Raw genomic sequence first — 25,681 nt, 5'->3', positions numbered from 1 at the left:
GGCCTTATTTTCCTCCTATGTAAAAGGTGGACAATATGCAAGTGGTCCTGACTTTGCTTCCAGATTTTGGCCACTCCAGCCAGCCCTAGTTCGGTCTGGAGAGCCAGCTTCCCGCCCCGTGTCTCAAAACCTCTGTCCGAGAACCCAAGGTCCCGGGAATGGACCCGCGGGAGCATCTGTGACGCCGCTCGGCAACCCGGCGCCGCCCCGGCGGCTCGGACGTGGCCCAGCGTCCGGCTGGCGTGGGCTCCCCAGGCCGCACCCACTAAACCGCGCTGGAGCGGGACACGCATGCGCCGGCCTGGACCGGCACCCAGTAACGGACTCGAGCTCCCCCCACCGGAAGTGGGCAGCCGCGCGCCTGGAAAAGCCGGCCGAAGTGTGGCGGCCGCAGTCTGTGGGTACCGGGTCCGAGGAACTCGCGCTTTTCTCTCCGTGCCATGGCGCCAGCGAAAGCCACGAACGTGGTGCGGCTGCTCCTAGGCTCCACGGCGCTGTGGCTTTCGCAGCTCGGCGCCAGGACGGTCGCCGCGTCCAAGTCGGTGACCGCCCACTTGGCCGCGAAGTGGCCCGAGACCCCGCTGCTGCTGGAGGCAAGGTGGGTGCGGGCCGGGCCCTCGTCCAGGCGGGTGTGGGCGCGCTGCCACTCTCAGCCACGCTTTCTTCGTGCCGGCAGCGGGTGTCTGGCTCCCACCCGGCTTCTCCAGACGCCTTCGCTCTGGCCCTGAGCATCACCACCTCCTTCCTTTCCGACCTGGGGCGGCTTCTCGGTTCCCGTGCAGCACTCACTTGCAGTTCCTTTCCCCCTCAGTCTTACTTTACCTACAGTTTTTAAAGCTTCCCTGCTCTGCTTTAATATGTTGGGATGTGTTAGCATTTACGCCTGGCACTTAACACAAGAGCTTCCACTGGGGTAGGCAGTTCTGTTCAGACAGTGCTTAAAGTACCTAGTTTCGTAATGATGACATCATACCACCAGCTCCTAGGCTTGCTATGGGGAGGGCAGCTTCCTGCGGGGAGGGCAGCTTCCTGCAAGGTAATATTTTTCCTGAATCTCTTCTAGCGGAATTAGTTCATGACCTATCATTTACTCTGCAGAACAAAACTTGTAGCTATTGCATTTTGCCCCTTAGTATTCTAGTTGAGTAAAATTAGAAAGTTCTTTCTCTTAGCAAAAATGAAGTTTTACACCAATGACTTAATGGCTGTTCACCACAGCAACAGTGTGTGTCCCTAAAAAGAGACTCCATCACTCCACATAAGTTGCATGTATTTGATGCTAAAACAGTTAATTTTTTTTTCATTTCTGTAGTTTATTGGGGAACAGGTGGTGTTTGGTTACGTAAGTTCTTCAGTGGTGATTTCTGAGATTTTGATACACCCATCACCCCATCAGTATATACATTGCACCCAATTTGTAGTCTTTTATCCTTCACTCCCTTCCCAACCTTTCCCGCGAGTCCCCAAAGTCCATTGTGTCATTCTTATGCCTTTGCATCCTCATAGCTTAGTTCCCACATATCAGTGAGAGCATACTATATTTGGTTTTCCATTCCTGACTTACTTCACTTAGAATAATAGTCTCTAATCTCATCCAGGTTGCTGTGAATGCCATTAATTGATTCCTTTTTATGGCTGAGTAGTATTCCATGATATATATGCCACAGTTTATCCACTTGTTGATTGATGGATATTTGGATTGGTTCCACATTTTTGCACTTGTGAATTGTGCTGCTATAAACATACATGTGCAACTATCTTTTTCATATGACTTCTTTTCCTCTGGGTGGATACCTAGTAGTGGAATTGCTGGATGAAATGGTAGATCTACTCTTAGTACTTTGAGAACTCCCCACACTGTTTTCCATAGTGGTTATACTAGTTTACATTCCCACTAGCAGTGTAAAAGTGTTCCCTGTTTGCTGCATCCATGCCAACATCGATTATTTATTTTTATTTTTTTATTATGGCCATTCTTGCAGGAGTAAGGTGGTATCGCATTGTGGTTTTGATTTGTGTTTCCCTGATCATTAGTATGTTGAGCATTTTTTCATGTTAGCCATTTATATATCTTTTGAGAATTGTGTATTCATGTTCTTAGCCCACTTTTTGATGGGACTGTTTTTTTTTTTTTCCTGCTGATTTGAGTTCCTTGTAGATTCGGGATATTAATCCTCTGTCAGATATATAGATTGTGAAGATTTTCTCCCATTTTGTGGGTTGTCTGTTTACTCTGCTGACTATTCCTCTTGCCGTGCAAAAGCTCTTTAGTTCAATTAAGTCCCAGCTATTTTTTTTATTATTATACTTTAAGTTCTAGGGTACATGTGCACAACGTGCAGGTATATAGATATACATGTGCCATGTTGATGTGCTGCACCCATTAACTCATCATTTACATTAGGTGTATCTCCTAATGCTGTTCCCCCACTCTCCCAACCCCGCAACAGGCCCTGGTGTGTGATGTTCCCCATTGTGTGTCCAAGTGTTCTCATTGTTCAGTTCCCACCTATGAGTGAGAACGTGTGGTGTTTGGTTTTCTGTCCTTGCGATAGTTTGTGGAGAATGATGGTTTCCAGCTTTGTCCATGTCCCTACAAAGGACATGAACTTATCCTTTTTTATGGTTGCATAGTATTCCGTGGTGTATATGTGCCACATTTTCTTAATCCAGTCTATCATTGATGGACATTTGGGTTGCTTCCAAGTCTTTGCTATTGTGAATAGTGCCACAATAAACATACGTGTGCATGTGTCTTTATAGCAGCATGATTTATAATCCTTTGGGTATATACCCAGTAATGGGATGGCTGGGTCAAATGGTATTTCTAGTTCTAGATCCTTGAGGAATTGCCACACTGTCTTCCACAATGGTTGAACTAGTTTACAGTCCCACCAACAGTGTAAAAGTGTCCCTATTTCTCCAAATCCTCTCCAGCACCTGTTGTTTCCTGACTTTTTAATGATGGCCATTCTAACTTGTGTGAGATGGTATCTCATTGTGGTTTTGATTTCCATTTCTCTGATGGCCAGTGATGATGAGAATTTTTTCATGTTTCTGTTGGTTGCATAAATGTCTTCTTTTGAGAAGTGTCTGTTCATATCCTTTGCCCACTTTTTGATGGGGTTGTTTGATTTTTTCTTGTACATTTGTTTAAGTTCTTTGTAGATTCTGGATATTAGCGCTTTGTCAGATGGGTAGATTGCAAAAATTTTCTCCCATTCTGTAGGTTGCCTGTTCACTCTGATGGTAGTTTCTTTTGCTGTGCAGAAGTTCTTACTTTAATTAGATCCCATTTGTCAGTTTTGGCTTTTGTTGCCATTGCTTTTGGTGATTTAGACATGAAGTCCTTGCCCATGCCTATGTCGTGAATGGTATTGCCTAGGTTTTCTTCTAGGGTTTTTATGGTTCTAGGTCTAACATGTAAGTCTTTAATCCATCTTGAATTAATTTTTGTATAAGGTGTAAGGAAGGGATCCAGTTTCAGCTTTCTACATATGGCTAGCCAGTTTTTGCAGCACCATTTATTAAATAGGGAATCCTTTCCCCATTTCTTGTTTTTGTCAGGTTTGTCAAAGATCAGATGGTTGTAGATGTGTAGTATTATTTCCAAGGGCTCTGTTCTGTTCCATTGGTCTATATCTCTATAGATAGATTCTGCCTTGAGGAGACTGCAGAAATCTGGACATTAAGGGTGATTCTGCTGAGGGCTTAGAAGAGATTAAAGGGCATAGTTGAAAAAACTTCTCTCATCATAGAGAATTCTTATATCATCCTGAAGAGAATTCCAGTAGAAATATGAACATTGAAGTCTGTTCTGGCCATGGCTTGGAAGGAAATGAGAGACACTATATTGGAATCTAGAAGAAAGGTAACCCTTGTTATGTAGTGATACGATACTGGCTGACTTGGTTTCTACAGTTTGTGGAAAACATCTTGAAAGTGGTGAACTTGGATATGAGCTGAGAAGATTTCCAAGCAAAGTGTTTAAAGTGCTGCTTGGTTTCTCCTCGCTGCTTATATTAAAATGAGAGAAGAAAGAGATAAATTTAAAAAGGAACAGGTAAGGAAAAAGGAAACAACACTTGATGATTTTGGAGGTTCTCAGCCTATCCAGATTGTAAAGGGTGCTACAACTAGGAAACTCAGTGTTGGGAATGTGTGCTCTGGAGAGAAAGACAGGAACCTGGCAGGACAACCTTTTGCTGAACAGGTTAAGCATGTGATTCATGGGTCCCCTCAACCATCTCCCCAGAAGCTTGGTATAAAGAAGATGGGGATATCCAGGAAGGATCTGGGGAGGATCCGTGTAATGATGTGGCTCTTGGTGAAATATACAATAGTCTTACAAAGTTTTATGGAATGTATTAGAAACACTATCAGCTTGGACCAAAGGAGACAGACAAGACAAAACGAAAGAAGGCTGTTGGACTTCCAAAATTCTATAGGCAGGAAATGGACTAATAGAGCTACTTGGCTGTAAACATTGTGCTTCCCTTTCAAGAAAGAAAGAATAACTCTGCAGGCAGAACCATGGCAGGCAGCACAGAGGGTGAAGCATCAGGCCACAGAGAGTTATTCTCAGGCTTTGAAACATAATGGAAATTTGCCCCGCTGGATTTTGAACTTGCCTGTGACCAGTGACCCCTTTATTCTTTCTGTTTTTTTCCTTTGGGAATTAGAGTGTCCATCGTATGCCTGTTTCACCATTGCATTTTGGAAACATAACTTGTTTTCTAGTTTCACAGGTAGACAGGGGAGAATTTTACCCCAGGATGGATCATACCCAGAGTCTCACCCATACATGATTTAGATGATAAAATTTGTAAATGAAGTTGATGATATTTACATGAGATTTTGGACTTAGAATTGATGCTGTAATTGGTTGAGTTTTGGGAGGTTGTTGGCAAGGGGAAATATATTTTATGTAGGGGAGGTGGATTTTGGGGGCTTTTGGGGGCTAGAGGGTGGCTTGAAGGATGGCCCCAACAAAAAAAGGGCAGCTTTTAGAATCTTTTGCATTAACTCTGCTCAAACCTTGACTTCAGACTTTTGGTCTCCAGAACTATGAGAGAATAAATTTCTCTTGCTGAATAGGTTAGACCTGTGATTCATGAATCCACTCGACTATCTCAGCAGAAGCCCAGTATAAACATGGTGTTATCCAGGAAAGATGTGTAGAGGATCCTTGGGTAGTGGTGTGGTAGCCCTAGGATAGTAATATATCGTTCTGTTACAGTCTTCCTCATTGATACCTCATTTGTGGGCATACCATATTGTTCTATCTTGCCTGATACTTTCCCATGACAAAATTAATAACTTTCTATTATTCTCTCATAACATTTGGCCAGTATTTCTGTAATAATCTTTATTGTATCATATATGCTAATCTCTGTTGTTAAAAGGTGAGCTTCAGAGACAAAACTGTTTTTTATTCATGTTTATTTTGCCAAGGCACAGTGCACAAAAGTTAGGTACTCAATAATGCTAATTCAACAAAAGGTACTTTTTATGGGGAAAGGTATACTTTAAGCCACCATCAGAATTACCTCTACAATATACCTTACTTGTGGAAACTAATTTGTCCTTGGAAAATCCAGAGAAGATGCTCAGTGTTACCTCATGTGCCTTATTGTTTTGTTGTGAACAAATCAAAATTGTAGGAGGTCCTTTATTATATAAACTAAAATCTTTCTCTCTATACCTTTTATCTACTGATCCTCTCTTTCAGAACCAAATCTGTTTCTGTGTGTGACACATTGTGTGAGAATAGCGGGCCAAAAGCCTGTAGTTTCTTCAACCACTGCACTTCAAAAAATTTATTTTATATAGTTCATTATTCTGCTTTCCTTCAATTTGTTTATGTTTCTCTTAAAATTGTAGGAAAATCAAAGAGGTTGAGAAGAGTAAGTGTGGAAGTAGAAGAATTGAAGAGCATTGAATAGGTTGAAGGAGCTGAGCAGATAGGAACTTAAGGAAAATAATGTGGGAACAAGTAAGGGAGATTTCTAAGAATAATGCTTTAAATCCAAAAATTGAGCTTCCCAACCAAAATCTATAAATGCATACACACACACACACACACACACACACACACACACAGATATTTTTCAGTTCATCCTGGAAATTTGAATGCATAACTTGAGTATAGTCCTATGTAGGAAACAAAGATGAATAAGGTGTGTCCCCTGTATAAAGAAATTTATAATATAATAAAATTTGCAACCAAACGCAGTGGCTCAGGCCTGTAATCCCAGCACTTGGGGAGGCCGAGGCGGGCAGATCATGAGGTCAGGAATTCGAGACCAGCCTAGCCAACATGGTGAAACCCTGTCTCTACTAACAATACAAAAAATAGCCACGTGTGGTGGCACATGCCTATAATCCTAGCTACTCAGGAGGCTGAGGCAGGAGAATTGTTTGAACCAAGGAGGTGAAGGTTGCAGGGAGTCAAGATTGCGCCACTGCACTCCAGCCTGGGCGACAGAGCAAGACTCTGGCTAGAGGTGGTTATAGGCTGAAGAGGCTAGCATTTTACAATATGCATACCTTAATTTGTACATCTGAACTGCAGTTATTCTACTTGTGTTGATCTGACTGAAAATATTTTTGAAATTCCACTTATAATTACTGTCAAACTCTTTAGTGTGTATAAAAACACTCTTTGTAGAAATAACTGTTTTCTCTGGGCAGAATTTTTTGAAGAAATACACTTATTTTGAGCCATATATTTTATAAGGCAAGTGAACAATTAGAAATGCCAGTTTGTTACCTTTAGAAAAACTTTGTCCAAAAGAGTGAACTGGGCATGGTGGCATGTGCCTGTAGTCCCAGCTACTTGAGCGGCTGCAGTGGGAGGATCGCTTGAGACTTCCCAGGCTCAAGTAAGCCATGTTTGCACCACTGCACTCCAGCCGGTGTGACAAGGGGAGATGCTGTCTTAAACAAACAAAACGTTGTACAAAGGTAATATCTTACCTTTTACCAGGTGCAGAAGTGGTTTAGATGGTCTCAAGGATGTTTGCTCCTCAGTGATTAATAATGAGTTACCAGTAAATGGCCTCTGAGATTCCAGAAGAGTTCCAAAAGTGCTTAAAGCAGTGATGTATTGGGGGAATAACTTTAAGTGAATACTTTTTTTTTAACTTGAACTTTCAAGTTCCAAGGTACACATGCAGGATGTGCGGGTTTGTCACATAGGTAAATGTGTGCCATTGTGGTTTGCCGCACAGATCAAACTATCACCTAGGTATGAAGCCCAGCATCCATTAACTTTCTTCTTGATGCTCTCCGTCCCCTTGCACCTTTCCAACAGACTCCAGTATGTGTCGTTACCCGCTATGTGTCCATGTGTTCTCATCATTCAGCTCCCACTTGTAGTGAAAACATGCAGTGTTTGGTTTTCTGTCTCTGCGTTAGTTTGCTAAGGATAATGGCTTCCAGCTCCATCCATGTTTCTGCAAAGGACATGACCTTGTTCATTTTTATGGCTGCATAGTATTCTGTAGTGTATGTATACCACATTTTCTTTATTCAATTTCTCATTGATGGGGATATAGGTTGATTCCATGTCTTTGCTATTGTAAATAGTGCTGCAGTGGACATATGTGTGCATGTATGTTCATAATATGATTTATATTCCTTTGGGTATACACCCAGTAATGGGATTGCTGGGTCAAATGGTATTTCTGCCTCTAGATCTTTGAGGAATTGCCACACTGTCTTCTACAATGGTTGAACTAATTTACATTCCCACCAACAGTGTAAAAGCGTTTTTTTCTCCACAGCCTTGCCAGCATCTGTTGTTTCTTGACTTCTTAATAATCACCATTCTGACTGGTGTGAGATGGTATCTCATTGTGGTTTTGATTTGCATTTCTCTAATGATCAGTGATGTGGAGCTTTTTTTCATGTTTGTTGGCCGCATGAATGTTTTATTTTGATGTGTCTATTCATTTCCTTGGCCCACTTTTTAATAGGGTCGTTTGTTTTTTTCTTGTAAATTTGTTGAAGTTCCTTATAGACTTTGCATATGAGACCTTTGTCAGATGGATACATTGCAGAAATTTTCTCCCATTCTGTAGGTTGTCTGTTCACTCTGGTGATAGTTTTTGTTGTGCAGAAAGTCTTTAGTTTAAATAGATCCCATTTGTCAGTTTTTGCTTTTGTTGCAATTGCTCTTGGCATTTTCGTCATGAAATCGTTGCTTGTGTCTATGTCCTGAATTGTATTGCTTAGATTGTCTTATAATTTTAGGTTTTACATTTAAGTCTCTAATTCATCTTGAGTTAATTTTTGTATGAGGTGTAAGGAAGGGGTCCAGTTTCAGTTTTCTGCATATGGCTAGCCAGTTCTCCCAGAACCATTTATTAAATAGAGAATCCTTTCATTGCTTGTTTTTGTCAGGTTTGTCAAAGATCAGATGCTTGTAGGTGTGCAGTCTTATTTCTGAGTTTTCTATTCTGTTCTGTTGATCTATGTGTATGTCCTTGTACAAGTAGCATGCTGTATTGGTTACTGTAACCTTGTAGTATAGTTTGAAGTTAGGTAGCATGATGCCTCCAGCTTTGTTCTTTTTGCTTCGGATTGTCTTGGCTATTTGGGCTCTTTTTCATATTTTCTAATTCTGTGAAGAATGTCAATGGTAGTTTTGTCACAGGATAAGGATCCCGTGATAAGGGTTTTGGCTTTGCCAGTCGGAAACCTGTATGGCTGGTAGCACCTTTGCCCGAGTTTTGCTGGGGCCTGCTGTGCTCATTTTGTCCACTCGGCCCGGCAGGCTGTGCTCGGCTTGTGTTACTGGCCTGGATCCCACACCTGCCAAGGGCGAGCCAGTTGCAGGGTGGCAGTGAGTGTGTGAGCAAGCACAGGGTCTGGCCACTGCGCACAGCCAAGAGTGGCAGGTGCAGTGGGGTGGGCAGCTCCGGGTACTGGCACAGGCACCAGCTTTGTACAAGACTGTGGCTCCACCAGGCATACTGCAGGTGGCTTCCACTGCAGGCACTGTGGTGGAATGCAGTGGCACCTGGAAGTTTGGAGATACCAGGAACCACACAGCCCTAAAGAGAGTGTCACAGCTCTGTCTCAGGGAGCCTGTAGGTCTGGGCTCCCCAAAGGGCTGCAGCTCTTCTCTCCTTTTCATTGCCTGCAATGTGGTGAGTGGGGTACGTATTTCAGCCCTGTTTGTGTTACAGCTCTTTCAGTCCTGCCATTTGGTGAGTTCCAAGTTCTTGTTACATGTTCAGGAAGAATGAGGCATGTAGACAACTGGAAGGTGAGCAAGGCAAAGAGGTGCTTTATTGAGAGACGGTACAGCTCTCAGGAGAACTGAAGTTGGTAGCTCCTTTCTGCTGGCAGGTGGTCCTGATGAGTGCAGCTGTCACTAGAGAGGAGACCTGGAGTGGGTAGCTCCTTTTCACAGGCAGGTCATTCTGTTGAGTCTGCAGCCCTCAGCAGAGAGGAGACATGGAGTGGATAGCTTCCACCTGCAGTCAGGTCATCCCGATGTCTGGGAGAGGACACCTGGAATGTGTAGTTCCTATCCACAGGCAGGTCATCTCATTATCTGCCTGAGTTTGGCTGAGTCTGGGGTTTTTATGGGCTTCAGACGGGGGAAGGTGGGGCGGGGGCGGGGTTGCTGATTGGTCCGTGGGAGGCCTTGGATAGGCTGGGACAAAAACACCGTAAGTTGTCACTGCAGTCCGTGGAAGAGGTAGCCCAGCCCCCAGGCTTCAGGTTGTCCTTAGCTTGAAGGTGGGGCTTCACCAGGGACCCATCCCTTTTTGCCCATCTGCTCCCTGCCACCGTTAACCTGCCATCTACCATGTCCGTGGCACCCAGGCTGTTCGCATCATGGGCACCTTTCAGTCCTGTGCCAAGCTGCCCCCAGGCCCCTCTCGGCCTCCCTCCCATGCCCATTGGTGCCCAAAGTCTGGAGTGGGCTGAGGTGGTAGGGGGCTGGCATGTCAGCACTACCCCAAACACGTGCACACCAAGCCAGGTTGTGACAGCTTCTAGGCTCAGGTGCAACTTTGCTCTGAAATTGGAGCAGGGATTGGGAGCAGGGAGAGGCCAGGAAGCAGGAGCAGGCACTTTCAAGCCTGTGGTGGGACAGGGGGCTTTGCAGGCCCCTGAGAGTGCAGGGATGCCTTGGTCCACAGCTGCAGCTGGGTGGTTGCAGCTGTGGTTGCAGCTGCACCCAGGGAGTGCAGGGCTCCCACCCCGCCAACTCAGGAGGAAGCATGGACTCCTACCTGCCTTCAGCCCCCAAGAGCACAGGGATGTCCAGGTCTAGACAGCTGCTCCTGGGGAGTGTGGGCCCTCCACCCTGCCAACTCAGAATTGGGTGGGGCTTCCACCTGTTCCCTGCTCCCACCAGCTCCATGGAGTACACAACCCTGGCCATGTCTCCCTTGCTGCAGCTGGTGTTTTTGCAGCGGCCACTGTAGACGGGTCACTGCTGCCATCAGTTTACTAGGAATAGCATTGAATCTATAAATTACTTTGGGCAGTATGGCCATTTTCACAGAATTGATTCTTCCTATCCATGAGCATGGAATGTTTTTCCATTTGTGTCCTGTCTGATTTCCTTGAGCAGCGATTTGTAGTTCTCCTTGAAAAGGTCCTTCACTTCCCTTGTTAGCTGGAACACTTTATTAAGGCGATCACTTTGAAGGATCAGACTTAGGTAGACGTACAGATTCTGGTAGTTGGAAGAAGTCTTTTACCTGTGGTTGCACAGTATATGAGCATGTCTGTAGCTGTTTGGTCAAATCAGTTAAGTCTTGCCAAGTGTTGATTTGAAGTTACTTATTACTCTAAATTCCTATGCTTGTTGTGTTTATGTTGAATTAATCAGTCTTTCTGACTTCCTTTTTCCTTTTTAGTGGCCATGTCAGACTCACAAGAATTAGTTAATCTGTATGTGTTGTGGATGTTCTCAATACTTTCCATTTATTTTAAGCATTAGTTTAAGTTTACCAAGCCTAGAGAGAAAGGTAAGGTGGGCAATAACAAGTAATCAGCACCATCTGTTTGGTGGCTGTTTTGTTTCTAGCTTAAATGGTTAACCTTATTTGTTTTAGCTGTCTAGTGTTTTGTTCTGTGCAGAACTAAATCTTTCATTTATTTCATTATTTCTGAAAGGCTTTAAATAGCTTTGGCCATTTTTTCTTAAATACCATGGAAATTTCATTGGGCTTTATGGCCAAAGACATAGTGCAGTACACTGATTTCCTATTTTTAAAATTAAGATCTTTTCTGTTTTAAATAGTAAAAAAGATTTTCTACACAAGTAAAGGCAATAGATAATATAACTTCTATAAAATATTTATAGAACCAATTTTTGTTTATGAAAAACAGGTGGTCTTTTTTTTTCTACTTTTTACCTTTATATAATGTTCTATCTTAATTATCATTTTTGTATTTCTCAGTGGCATTTCATATGGCAAGACAGAATAAACTATCAATTTTTTAATTGTTGCTAATAACAAGGAAAAGCCAAAAGTAATTTCTCCTGAAGCCATTTCCTGACGTGATTATATGTTTATAGTTGAGAATGATATCTCAGGTAAGAATAGTCAGTGTGTGTTTTTCCAGTGTTATAGTAAATGGAAATTAGTAATTTGACATTAATTTTTAGGGGTTTTTGTTTTTGCCATAGATATAATTTGGTTCTTGAGTACAGTTGATAGTGTCTAAACCATTTTAAATTCCATCTACTAACTGATTACTTCTATTTTTTTAATAGTGAATTTATGGCAGAAGAAAGTAATGAAAAATTTTGGCAGTTTTTGGAAACCGTAAAAGAATTAGCAATTTATAAGCAAACAGGTAGGTGATGTGTAAATTTTAACTTGTAAGATTTGTATTTATGTACACACATTGTAATGTTTATTATTTTTTAATGGTAATGGTTAAGTGTGAATGCTTCACTGGGTTAGTAAATCTGAACATTAAATTTGAAAATGTGCTTTAATAGAAACCATTCTAAGCATCTGTTGCCAAAAATATAAGGTTTTAATACTTTATTATAAGATACCTCATATAATTAGTCATGTTTGGATATTGCATTCTCATCAAGAAGAAATCAAAATTGTTAGCTGGGCATGGTGGTTTGCATCTGTAGTAGCAGCTACTTGGAAGGCCCAAGGCCAGAGGATTGATTGCTTGAGCCCAGGAGTCAGAAACTAGCCTGGGCTATAATAGCAAGGCCCTGTTTCTAAAAAATAAAAATAAAAAAATAAAATAAAATAAATTGGCCAGGTGTGGTGGCTCACACCTGTAATCCCAGCATTTGCGAGACTGAGGCGGAGGATCACTTGAACCCAGGAGTTTGAGCTGTGTTTGTACCACTGCACTCCAGCCTGAGTGATGGAGAGAGGCCTTGTCTCCCCTGTCCCCCCACCAAAAAAAAAATTAAGATAGTTTTCTTTTTACCTAGAACCTAGATTTATTTGAAATAATAATTTTTCATCTAGTAGTAGTACATTTTTTTCTTTTTTAAAAGTAGACTTAATTTTTTTAGAGTAGTTATAAGTTCATAGCAAAATTGGACACAAAATACAGAGATTTCTCATATGCCCCCCTTCCCCTACACATAGTCTCCCTTGTTATCAACATCCCTCACTAGTGTGGTACATGTATATCTGTTGATGAACCTCCCTTGACAGATCCTTATTACCCAAGGGCCATAGTTTACATTAGGGTTCAATCTTGTTGTTATACATTCTGTGTGTTTGGGCTAATGTATACTGACATGTATATTGCATTTTTATTGGCAGTACAGTTTGACTCTTAAACCATTAAAGAAACTTTTAATACCTCAAAAAGTCAGGTAACTAATATGCTCTCATTTCACTATCTGTAAGATAGTAATTTCTGTTTTTATATGTATATGAGAGTATATACCTATATATACATATATCTTCCTCAGAATTAAAAAGTGTTTATTAATGTGTTTATTATTTTCCTATCTCTGCAGAGACTAGAATAGATGACGTGAGCATGGAATCCTTTAAGAGTAAAATCTTCAGCCATTTAGATATAGAGACATCTTCTTACTATTGGTGATTAAAATAGTTTATTATTTTGTTCCTGAGTGTAAATGTAAGATAAACTAAGTTTCAGATGTTTTAAATGCTCATTTACTGAAGCCTGTTTGGCTCAGGCAGCTTTGAAGTTCAGTGATTTTGTGATTTCACAAAGTAGATTTTAAAAACAAAGAGATCAGACATGCTTTTAATAACATTTTCAACTGAAATATTTCCAAAAGCAAATAATTTTTCCTTTCAAGATTTTTTCCTGAAAAAGCTTTTTAGTCGTAAGAAATGTTGGAGGTACTTTAGATGATGGGAATACAAAGATGAATAAATGTGATGTACATCCTCAGGACTTCGTAATATAATGAAGGAGACTGCAAAACAGTGATGTACACTATTAGGTGATAAGAGCTTTAATTGGGGTGTGGATAACATGAAAACACATAAAAGAGGCACCTGGTCAGTGTTCCAGAGAGAGCAAGACAGGATTTTCAGTCCTGAATGCTGGAGCTGAGTTTGAATGATGAGATTTAGCCAGGTAGTAGGGAACACAAATGAGTAGAAGAGACCGGAATGGAATGTGTGGAGGAACCTTGATCACTTAGTAATGTTTACTTTCAAATCATTAGGAAATTACTGTTTGTTGTCCTCATATTTGTCCTAGTAATCTTATTAATAGTTTTGGTAATTGAGGTAAAAATAGGCTAGATTAATATGTAAGGTTTTCATGGTTAATGTCAGGTATCCAAGATAGTTTAAAAAATCCTAACACCAAATTTTGTGTCTCTCACCGAAAACCCTCAGTGTATCTGTCCCATATATGTTGTTCTCAGTACATGCTTTTTGGCCTTATTCAGTGCTATTTTTTATTGGAGACACAATCTTAAAAATTACTCCTGTAAATTTCAAATTCATTTTAAGTTACTTAAATATATCAGCATATTTTATACCTAAATGAAATGATATACCTGGACAATCTGGTGGCAGATCATTAACAAGTTGGAATATAAGCTCAGGAGTACCTAAACTCTACATCAAGCATATATGGAAGGAGGTATTTCAAGTGTTTTCAGGGTTGAGCCTAATTGTATTAAAGTAAGAATTACTAGCGGGGCACAGTGGCTCACGCCTGTAATCCCAGCACTTTGGGAGGCTGAGGTGGGCAGATCACTTGAGGCCAGGAGTTTGAGACCAGCCTGGCCAACATTGTGAGACCTCGTCTCTACTGAAAATACAAAAATTAGCTAGGCGTGGTGGTGCGGGCCTATAATCCAGCTACTCGGGAGGCTGAGGCACAAGACTCACTTGAACACTGGAGGCATAGGCTGCAGTGAGCCGAGATCACACCACTGGACTGCAGTCTGGGCAACAGAGTGAGACTCTGACTCAAAAAAAAAAGACTAACACTTAAAATATAATTCTGTTGGCTTTATTTATAATGGCAGAGTCTAATACATGTGGTGATATTATTGCTGACCTTGTTAAATGTGGAAAAGAATGGTACAAATGAGAAATATATTAATGAGCAGAGGTTCTTTTTTTTTTTTGAGACGGTGTCTCACTGTGTCGCCCAGGCTGCAGTTCAGTGGTATGATCTCAGCTAACTGCCAGCTCTGCCTCCCGGGTTCACACCATTCTCCTGCCAAAGCCTCCCGAGTAGCCGGGGCTACAGGCACCCACCACCACGCCCAGCTAAATTTTTGTATTTTTTTTTTATTAGAGACGGGGTTTCACCGTGTTAGCCAGGATGGTCTTGATCTCCTGACCTTGTGATCCGCCCACCTCGGCCTCCCAAAGTGCTGGGATTACAGGCTTGAGCCACCGCGCCTGGCCTAATGAGCAGATTTTACTGAATTTGTTTTCAAGACATCTTAGAGGAAACATTTAATAGTCCTCTGTTACTTGTAATAATTTAGGTTGTTGAATCTCCATGAGACCTTCTAAATACTCTTTACTAAAGAATAAGTCTTAGTGATCCACCTGCCTAAAAAAATTGTAGATATTGAACATTTACCTTTTTGAATTCAAGTACTAGTTTTATACCATTTAATGCAATCACTTTATATTATATGCCAGCAAATTAAGACTTTTTAAGCAATGAATTGCCTGTTTAAAAATAATTTATATGGTTCTGCCAGACTTATGTATTTATTGATGCTTCAAAATTCAAGTGGCATATTAGTTAACCTATGTAGTTTTGTGGGGTGAGAAATGTCACCCAAGATTTATCTGATTTCAAAATCCCTGTTTATTTTTACTTCTTCACATGCTGCTCAGCATATAAGAATGTCATTTTCAAAGTCCTTGAACATTTTAGTGGTTTTTACACAAAGCTGCTTTTGTATTTTATTAATGGAAGAAATTTTCAAAAAATGTTAAGACTTTCTAACATAGTTACTTTTACCCAAGAACCAGATTTGGGGGAAGAAGGTAATTGGAATTTGGATATGCCACATTTGAAATGCTTGTGAAATATCCAAATGTAAATATATCGGTAAGCTGATATATGAGTTGAGAGATCTAGATAAAAAAAATTCTAGGATAAAGGGTATGATTTCAGAGTGATCAACATGAAAAACAGTAATTTAAGTTGTAGGGAGAAGGCACAGAATGAGAATAAAATAGTGCCCAATGGCAGAACCCTGAGAACAGCAATGTTTAAGGGAATCTGATGAGAAGAACAGCACACAATGGAGACAAGGAAGAGTACCTGTAGTGGTAGCTGAAATCCTGTAAAAGTATTAGGTCATGAAAGCCAGGAGAATATTAAGTTGTAAGTGATTGATGTTATCAAATACTGTAGACAGATCAAGTAATATGAACATTATGCACCCACTACTTTTAACAACAGAAATGATTAGTGCCTTTGGTGAGAACCATTTCACTGGTATAGTAATCAAGACTTTGGTAAGTTAAGATGTGGGTATTGTATCTCTCTGTTATTTGGTTATCTAATTTCTGAATTTCTTGTCAAATTGTCACAATCAGCAAATAACCCCGTCTCCAACCACCCCCAAAATGTCCTTTTCCAGTAGAGCTACGTGTCACTAAGTCTTTTAAGACCTTTGACTATGAAGGGAATAAGATGAGTCAGTAGCTGGCTATGGAGGCTGCCACTTGTTTTTTCTTTTTAATAAGAGTGATTTTTGAATATTAGGTGCCAGTAGTCAAAAATTGAGTAAAAGCTGAGGTTGAAGATAAAGGCAGAAAATATTGAAGGGGCATTTTTAGCAGATGGTTGGTAAGCATGGATTTAGTTATCAACAAATCAGCCAAAATAGCCCAATGCATCCATTTCATAATAGAGATGATCTTGCTAGTTATATCTAAATTATAAAAGTTTACTTTCTATAAACTCCTGAATCCTACATTCATTACTACATAAGGGACAACCTTGATGGTGACCTTGACAAAATTTGATATCTGTTGTCAGGCACTACTCACATTTCTTTTGACTTTTCTCTGCTTCCATGGGTGACCAATCCTTTGACTGATGTAGTCATATTTTAGATGTTATTTCATTAATTTTTATTATTTTCTTGCTGACCTTGTAACTATAATGTATTTTAAGAATATTATTTAAAATAACATTTATTTTCTATTTTGCTTTTGTTGAACACGAATCTTATTTGCATTATTTTTTGATTCTTGGAGGAAAACTCACTGTATCTCCCAAGTTCTGAGAAATCATCTATAGTTTGTTAAAGAATTAAGAATGAAAGAGCCAATGCTTATTCTCATATGTCAACTGTTTAAAGCTACTGGATTAGGAAAATATTGTTTAGAATAAAGAAACTTACTTATAATATTTATTAAATATTAAAGAAATTTATTGAATGCCTATTTTGTAGGCCAGGAGTAGAAATGTACAGTTGAAAAACTATGATAGCAAAGATCCTTTCCTTCATGGTTTGTAGCTTAATAAGAGGCACCAAATTAAACAATTATACAAATACTTTTTGATGACTTCTTCGTGAATTGATGTAGAGATGGTATAGAGCTCACAATCAGACTTTATGCTGCAATTTCTCCAATTATTTCTTGGTTATATAAAGTTTGCTCTCTGGTTGGTGCCTCATCAATAACTCTTGGAAAAATAGCTCTTGAGTTCTTCACATACTTAATTGTTCATGTGTGAATTCTAAACTTCTGATTTTTAACTTTAGAGCCCCAGAGTTGTTTTTTGTTTGTTTGTTTTTTAAACTAGAGAAGGTTGCAATGCTGATCATTCTGTGTCTTTTTTGTTTTAGGTATGTAAGTTCATTATTCTTTTTAATTCTGGAAAGTTGTCTTGGATTATAGTTTTCTTTAATTATTCTGTTCCATTCCCTTGATTTTCTGCCTTAGGGTCTGCAAGTATACATATATTAATCTCCTTTGCCTGACTTCTGTGTTTGTCATTTACTCTCAAGTCATTTTTCCCTTCTCTCCTTTTTATTTGTTTCATTTTTATCACTTTTCCTCTGCGTATTCTATTTCTCCTACTCTGTTTTCCACGGTGTCTGTTTACTCTTGTGCTCCTTCTAATTTAATCTGTATTTTCTAGTATTATTTTCTTTCTAGTTCTTGTTTGTATTCTTTCAGACAACTTCTCATATCTCCCTCTTTTTTTGGTCATCTCATTTCTGAGCTTTTTGTCAAGAGCTGTGAAGGGGCTGGAATTTTTACCCTGCTTGCAAGCTAAAAACTTAGCTTGCCACAGTTTCAGGAATCAGATGCACAACATAAGACTCTTGGATCAGAGCTGAAAGACTTTATAACTGACCAGAGGAAATCTCCTGAGTGATTCATAGCTTCTTTATATCAGCCAGGACCTACTGAACTAAACTCTGAGACTTTTTATTGTCATCTTTGAAAGGATCTAATATTGGCAAGATGGACCATAGGAGGAATTTAGTCATAAGGTGCCACTAAGACATTGTTTGGGAGATATTTTTGAACTTATTTCCCTTGGCCTGCAACCCTTTCTTCTTCTCTTCATTAGTAGGCAGCAAAATTAAGATGACTCATTGCCTGATTGACTATACAGTTTTGTCAGAATATCCACTATTACTTCTCAAGCACTCTTCTCAAATCCTATTAATTGGACCATGGGACTAGGTATTTTATTCTCCAGAAATCCACATATCTTGTCAGCATTCCATTTTGTTGTCAGATCTGTCAAGTACTGTGAAGGGTCTGAGATGTTACCCTATTTGCAAAGATAACAGATTAGTTTCATGGATGCTGACAGATGACCTGAGACCCTTGATTCAGAGACAGAAGAAGGCTTTATTACATACAGCAAAAGCAATAACCACAATGTCCACATATTTGCACTGGTTGCCTGAGCCTCAGTTCCCACAGGACAACTTGGAGGGCCAGATAACACCTGTACCCTGAATGGGTTGTGGTAAAGAGAGGAACTGAGGGTCAAGGGCCCAGCACTTTTGGAGCAATTAGTAAACATTGTCACAATCAGCAAACAACCCAGTCTTCCAACCAACCCCAAAATGTCTCCTTCCAGTCAGAATATCCTTTTCCTCCTCTCAGAAAGAGAGTATCTGGTGTTGCAGTCTGGTTTAACCACATTCTTCTTGTTATCCCTTTCACATCAGATATCCACGGGGAACTGCTCTTCATCTACCTCAACTCTGTTCTTTTGTATGAGAAATTTCTATCACTTGATAACCCAGTGCCAAGATGTAGAGGAGAATAAATTACCAGAGAATGTCTAGAGGCCAGCCTCTATGGATGCCTATACCAAATGGACTCCAGAGCTGCCCTGTTATTACCTTACCATCTGTGGCTGGCCCTGGAATGGCATTACAGTTTTCTGACACAATGCAGTCAATGGTTACACCCAGGGAAGAGTAGAGAAAGGAAAAGGGCACAAACAGAAAGTTCTCCCCACCTCTGCTTATCCCTGTTAGTGCCATGAGGTCTTCTTCAGCTCTAGGCTGCACTTTTCTGCCTTCTCCCATTCAAGTGATCTCCGTCTCCCCAGGGGTGTTGGAGAATTTTTAATTAAAGTCTAGAATCCCTCCTCCTTTATGTCTTTGAGTTCTTTGAATAGGGTTTATAGTAGGCAACTTGCAGCTCAGGTTAGTTTGTTCAAGTTCCAGACAAGATGATATTTAGTTTTGAAGACCTGGTTCAAATTTTGTCTCCTAAAAGTATTCTGGATACACTAATTATACTTGGCTATCGGCACTAAATCTCAGTAGAATTTATTCATACAGGTACTTTAAAATTCATTAACAATCATATTATTTAACTTTTCTGCTGTTGTTAATTTCTACCTTGTAGGTAGGACTTACATCTTATCCTTGTAATATAACCCCACAACTTTGGAGTAAGTTGGTCTGAAATGTTGGTGTTTCCAAATCGATTTTAATGGCAAGATTATTTTCACCTGGTCTCATGTTGATTACTTGGACATTACTGTGGAAGATCCAAAATGAAGTTGATTATAGAACTGAGATCTTGATTTTTCCATTTTTCTCTAGCATTATCCATAACCAAACTTCAGATATGATTATATGACATTAAGTTAGCCTTACGTTGGAAGATGTGCCAGTGTGCAGTGTATAAAATGCTAACATTATTTTCTTTTGACTTCTTTTTACAGAATCAGATTATTCATATTACAACTTAATCCTGAAGAAAGCTGGACAGTTTCTAGACAATTTACACATCAACCTCTTAAAGTTTGCTTTCTCTATAAGGGCATACTCCCCAGCTATTCAGATGTTTCAGCAGGTGTGTAAAAATACCCAGTCTGTATTTGACAAAGAGGCACGCTAGCAATGGACATAGGGCTCTTTAATATGAACATCTTTAGTTCAAAATGATCTGAAGTTTATAGTTGGTTCCATAGCCTATCATTGATTATATTATTATTGTTGTCATTTATTATAATGTAACTGAATATATTCTGTAGTTTTTATAGTTATTTGGGATAAGGAAATTATGAGGACAAATCATTGAAATGAAGTATCATAAAATTTTAATATAATTTTTTCAATAACTATGAAGCATGTCTTTCCTGGGATAAAATTGATTTTATTAAAATATGTGTTAGATTCTGCCTACATATAGATGTTTTTTTACTTTAATTAGAGCAATAACTTAATAGTAGTTGATGAGTTATTTTAATCAAAGTAATGTATGAGTTTTAAAATCATATTGTAATTATGAACTACTGTAGCTAAATATAATCTTTGAAATCTTAGATTGCAGCTGATGAGCCACCACCAGATGGTTGTAATGCATTTGTGGTTATTCATAAGAAGCACACCTGTAAAATTAATGAGATTAAAAAGCTGCTGAAGAAAGCTGCTTCAAGGTAAATTAATAATAGCCTATAATGAAAGAAGTGGTTATAGAGGGGAGAATTCAATAGCAGAAACTTCTTACAATAAAAAAGTTTAATATTCTAAGACATTGTATATTCAAGAATGTGATTTGTATTGAAAACCTTAATATATCTGAGAATGTTTTGTCTTGATTAGCTTTTGATTTTAGCAAATAAATTGTGCCAAAATAACATAAAATATATGAAATGTTTCATATAAGCATAACTTGTTTTTTGAAATAAACATGCAAAACTATGAATTTATTTGGCCTATAGCTCTTTAAATATAAACTGAATATATAAACTGAATAACAAAGTAATCAAAACAATAGATGAGGTTGCTTCCTATATTCAAAACTATTTTTTTTTGCTTTTTTGCAAGTATTAAAAAATGGCAAATCAGAAGTAAATTATTTATTAGTGATTTTTTAGAGTAATACTACCAGTATATTTTTATTGCCTGATTATTTATACTTTAAAAAATAATAAAGTAGTTTTTTTAATTTTGAAAGAGCTCTATTAAACAGTAATATATATTTATGCATATTAATACTTAACTCACTTGTTAACAAACCATTTCTAACATTTTCTTATACTTGTATTGAATTTAATATACAAAAGGCTTTTATTTTTATGTAGCCAAATTTTCCTGTGTATGTGACTTTTATATTGTTTTTATACTAACAGTTTTTCCCAAACCTGATTGGGAGATTTTACTAATTCTTTCTGTAGCTTTCTAAAAGTTTTTCCTTTTATTTTACATTAAACTTTTAATCTATCTGTAATTTATTTTCATCAAAAGATAAGAATCCAACCAGATTTTTTTCCTCAGGTAGCTAGTCAATTGTATTCATTATATTTATATTATGGTCTATTTCATAGCTCTTTGTTCTGCTCCATTTTCTATTTCTTATAGTAGTGCCATACTGTTTTAATATTTATTGCTTTATTATCCAGTTTCTGACAGGAGGATTTCTTCTTCATTGTTGCTCTTTTTTCCTCCAGATTGCCTTAGCTCCTTGTATTTGTTGATGCTTTTAAGTTAACATTAGAATCCTTTTCCTCCCCAGGCTCCCCTTCCCCAAAAGCCTTGTTAGGGTTTAATTAGAATTATGTTAAAAGTATTGGTTAATTTAGGAAAAATTTACATGTGTGTTGTATTGAATCGCTTATCAATAACATGGTATGTTTCCCTGTTCACACCTGCTTTTAAAACTTAAAGGCAGAAATAATTGCTTTATTTTATCAATTATTTTTTCATCTATTGAAATGGATACAAGGTTTTTCTCATTGGACATACTAATGTATTACAAAATACTTTGAAATATTATACCTTCTTTTCAATTCTGAGGAAAACTACTGATTATTAATGGTGTGGGATTATCTTAATTTGCTTTTGAATTAAGATTGCTTTCATTTTGTTTTCATGTTTCTGAATAAATGAATAGCTGTACATTTATTGAAATTATTTGACATATTTAATTTTTATCAGTCATTCTGCTTTCATAAAGTGAATTAGGCAGCCATATTATTCTTATTCTGGATGAGTTAATATAGGAATTATCTATTCCTTTATGGCATTGTTAGACTCACTATAAAATTGTTAGCACTAGTGTATATTTTTTCCTTTCCTAGTGCATCTTTTAAAGGAAATTTTGTAATGTTTAAAATTTATTGTCATTGGTTTCTGATGTCAACTTTTATAATCGTAGAAACTAATGTATCTTGAAGATTACAAAAAAATTAACATCAAACTATTAGGAAAGTCCATCTGCCATGGGCCCTGTGAGTCCTTGCATGTTCTTTCTTGGTCTGACCAGCAAAAAATGCTTTACCTGGGCCATTTCTCAGGGTTGTATTTGGAGTGAGCAATCTTGAGCAATGAGGTAATGTTTGTTTTTGGGACTGGGGACAGGGAGCAAGCAAGTTTTATTGCTTACTATAAAACAGTGCTTCCCCAAGCCCAGTGTTCCTTAACGGAAACATATGCCAACTCTGTAGGATCCATCTAAGTCCATATCTTTTCACCCCCTATGGGACTTTGGGGGCAAACATAATAATGCTTATACTGCTTGCTCTATGTCATAACCAGTAAAGTCATTTGTCTTTGACCCAGGAGTCTTATGACTTCTATCAGAATCCATAAAAGAATAAAAGGCTAACTTACTAGTTTGTAAGTCAGGTAAAATCACACCTTAGACTTTTACAGTTCTTGATAGTTTTGGAGACTGTCATGGGTGGGATGTTGACTGACACATAGCTTCTGGAAGAGGAAGTTCCTAAGGGCCCATGGGTCGAGAAGAAAAAAGGTCAATACTTACATTTCTTCCCACTGCCCACCTCTTTCTCCCTGTACTCTTGGTGGGTGATAGCAGTCTCCTGATTACTGTGTTGTAGTCTCACCCATGTTCCTTGATCTGGGCTCCTAAGGAAAAGGCACTCAAACTTGACTCATTTAATGGTTTATTGTTTCAGCTCTGATTATATAACTGGTATTGGTATTTTACATGCTTACACTGTGAATGCTGTCAATGTTTGTGAAGCCCAGAGGGAAACTGTCATTCAGAGACTACCACACATAGACACCCCCAGGTGGTGCAGCAGAAACAACAAAGAATCAATCCCAGGAGGAGAAAGGACAATTACAACTTTATATAGACTTCATAGCTGCTGGACTACCCCGAGAGACTGTTTCCAAGTATAATAGTGCCACCTGCCTGACTCAGCCACTTAGTACACCCCTTTTTAAAATGAGCAGTTCTTAAGCTGCTGCTAAGCTCTTGTTGAAACTGAACGCCTGACCCATGGAGGCCTTGTGACTCTACCACATGACATTTACATTTTCACGTAGTTCCACTAGGAGTCAGTGTCTGGCAAGGTAAAAGGGACCCAACAAGCCTCCCTGCTCAAATGGAAATTATATATCCAGAAGCCCAGCTTCTAAGCCCTAGCATGGTATCAGGTATATGTGAAAAAGTGACAGCTACTCTTTTGGGAGTGAACTAAATAACCCATTTCACTACCTGAAGTAAGGTCGCTGGCTCAAAAGGGCCCTCAGTTCACAGCGGTTTCCCTAAATGTGTGGGCCAGGCTGCTGGGATGTTTAGCTAAGTTAACAGCTGGTGGGATCTTTGAGCTGCCTCTGCTACCATTCCACCAGGCGTAAGCCTTGTAAAACCAAAAGCTGAAGTGGTCAGTCTACTCAGTAGGCAGAACTCAAGGCCGTCATCCTCTCTCTGAACAAAATCTGACCCCTTGGTGAAATATAATACATTTATACTGACTCTTGTGCTGTTGCCAATGGCCTACCTGTCTGGTCTGCCACTTGGAAGACTACAGATGGGCAGCTTAAAAATACCACTCCTTGGGGCTTGCACGCTGTGAAAGTAATTTGCACTTGCCCATCTGACAGTCTGGTTTACTCCTATAGATGTACATATTATAGACCCATTCCCTGGTAAGTATGAATAGAGACAAAATGACTATGCCAAGACTATGTGAGGCCCTGACTGCTCTTTACCATGGCCTTTTCTCAGGGTGTTTTCAGTGAGTGACTTTGAGGGATAAGTTAATGTTTCTTCCTGGGACAAAGGGCAGCTTACTTACTGCTTATTATTAAATGATGGGTTCCCCACACTCAGTGTTCTTTAGATGTGATCCATACCCACTGCCTGTGTAGAATTCTTGTGGGTCCATCATACTTCTCCCTATGGAATGTGGGGCCATGGGGAACCCATGTTAACATACTAATGTTCATGTTGCTTGCTATGCCACAAGTAATCAAGCTCTTTGTTTCTGACTCAGAAGTCTCTGTCTTTTGCCAGAATCCATGAAACAATGAAAAGCTAACGTATTAGCTTGTAAGTAGGGTAAAACAATTCTGCAGCCTGACAGAAACATTCTCCCCCTCTCTGTCTGTAAAGAGCAAAGTTAATAATTTTGTTTTCCTTTTGTGAACTTTAGGCATATACTCTTGGGTTTGTGACACCTTATCAATATTGGTCAATGTTTTTTTCTTATTTAAGCATATAATTTATGTTTTTACATAGGTTATTTATAGTAATATGAATATTTTAATTTTTTCCTCTCTGTAGATATGTTTCTCCTTCCTAGATTTTCTTTAGTTTTCGTTTTCTTTCAGTTTTTCCAGATTAGGTTTTTATCTTTTTTAAAGAAATGACTGACAAATTTTTTCTGCTTTTTTATTCTAATCTAATACGTTTTGCATTTATATATTTTCTTCTGTCTGTGGTTGACCTAAACACTTGGTTTGGTTTTTTTTTTTTCTCAATTATAACATATTTAGGTCATCAATGTTGCCTTTCTTTACTATGTGGTATTCTCATTGTCCCAATTTCTTAAAATTCTTCTTAACAGTAGTTTTATTTACATGTTGGAAAGTAGAGTGACCACTGGGAGAAAGTTATACTCATTTAGGATGGTAATGATTGCTGTCACTTTCCCCCAGATATATAACTCATATTTTATTTTGTTTTATTTATTTATTTTTTTGAGATAAGGTCTCGCTCTAGTGCCCAGGCTAGAGTGCAGTGATGCAGTCTTGGCTCACTGCAACCTCTGCTTCCCAGGCTCAAGTTGCACTTCTGCCTCAGCCTGAGTAGATGGGACTACAGGTGCAAACCACCATGCTCAGCTAATTTTTGTATTTTTTGTAGAGACGGGGTCTTGCTATGTTGCCCAGGCTGGACTCAAATTCCTGAGCTCAAGCAATCTGCCTGCCTCAGCCTCCCAGAGTGCTGGGATTACAGACATGAGCTACCACTCCTGGCCTTCATTCACATTTTAATATTATGTCTATAAAGTTTTGGGGTAGTTCCAGACCATAGATTTTTGAACCAGGGAATAGGAAATAGGGAGAGATGAAGAATCAGTTTACTCTTCTTTTTTTACTGGCATGTTCTTGTTTTAAGTGGTAAAGTTGACTGTCAGTTATGATTCTAAGTTGAACAGCATAGGTTTTATAGTTAGTAGACTTTACTCCCAATTTATGATATAAAGTTATTATTAGTTTGCAACTTCATTAAGAATTTTTGTCTCTGAGTCTTTGTAAATATTTTTGGAGATACTGTAAAATTTAGTGTCAGGGACTGCTCTCCAAATGCCACTTCAAATCAATATGACCGTCTTTTTTGTGGCTTTAAACTTTTGTCCCAAATGGAAAGCTGTATGTTTAAAATTAAAAAAAAATCCTATATGGTCATTCTAAAAGAATTCAAATACTTTAGAAAAATGCAAAGTAGAAAGGGAAAATGGCCCATAATTCTGCTAACAGTTTAATATATGT

The 25,681-nt window shown here is 38.9% G+C and overlaps 1 protein-coding gene across 1 annotated transcript in view; it reads left to right on the top strand.

The window, feature by feature from the left end:
- Window positions 1-333: 333 nt before the first annotated feature.
- LOC129463712 (UDP-glucose:glycoprotein glucosyltransferase 2-like) overlaps window positions 334-25,681 on the top strand; it is a 199,882-nt gene continuing 174,534 nt past the window's right edge. Inside the window, 4 exon segments of the mRNA XM_063618499.1 lie at window positions 334-598; window positions 11,750-11,832; window positions 19,651-19,781; window positions 20,255-20,367. Of these exon segments, the coding sequence (XP_063474569.1) occupies window positions 441-598; window positions 11,750-11,832; window positions 19,651-19,781; window positions 20,255-20,367 (485 nt within the window). The 5' untranslated portion in view covers window positions 334-440.

This window comes from Symphalangus syndactylus, chromosome 15 (genome assembly GCF_028878055.3).
Source record: "Symphalangus syndactylus isolate Jambi chromosome 15, NHGRI_mSymSyn1-v2.1_pri, whole genome shotgun sequence".
Lineage (NCBI taxonomy): Eukaryota > Metazoa > Chordata > Mammalia > Primates > Hylobatidae > Symphalangus > Symphalangus syndactylus.
The sequence above is the reverse complement of the archived record's forward strand: the minus strand, read 5'-3'. Positions and strand labels throughout refer to the sequence as shown.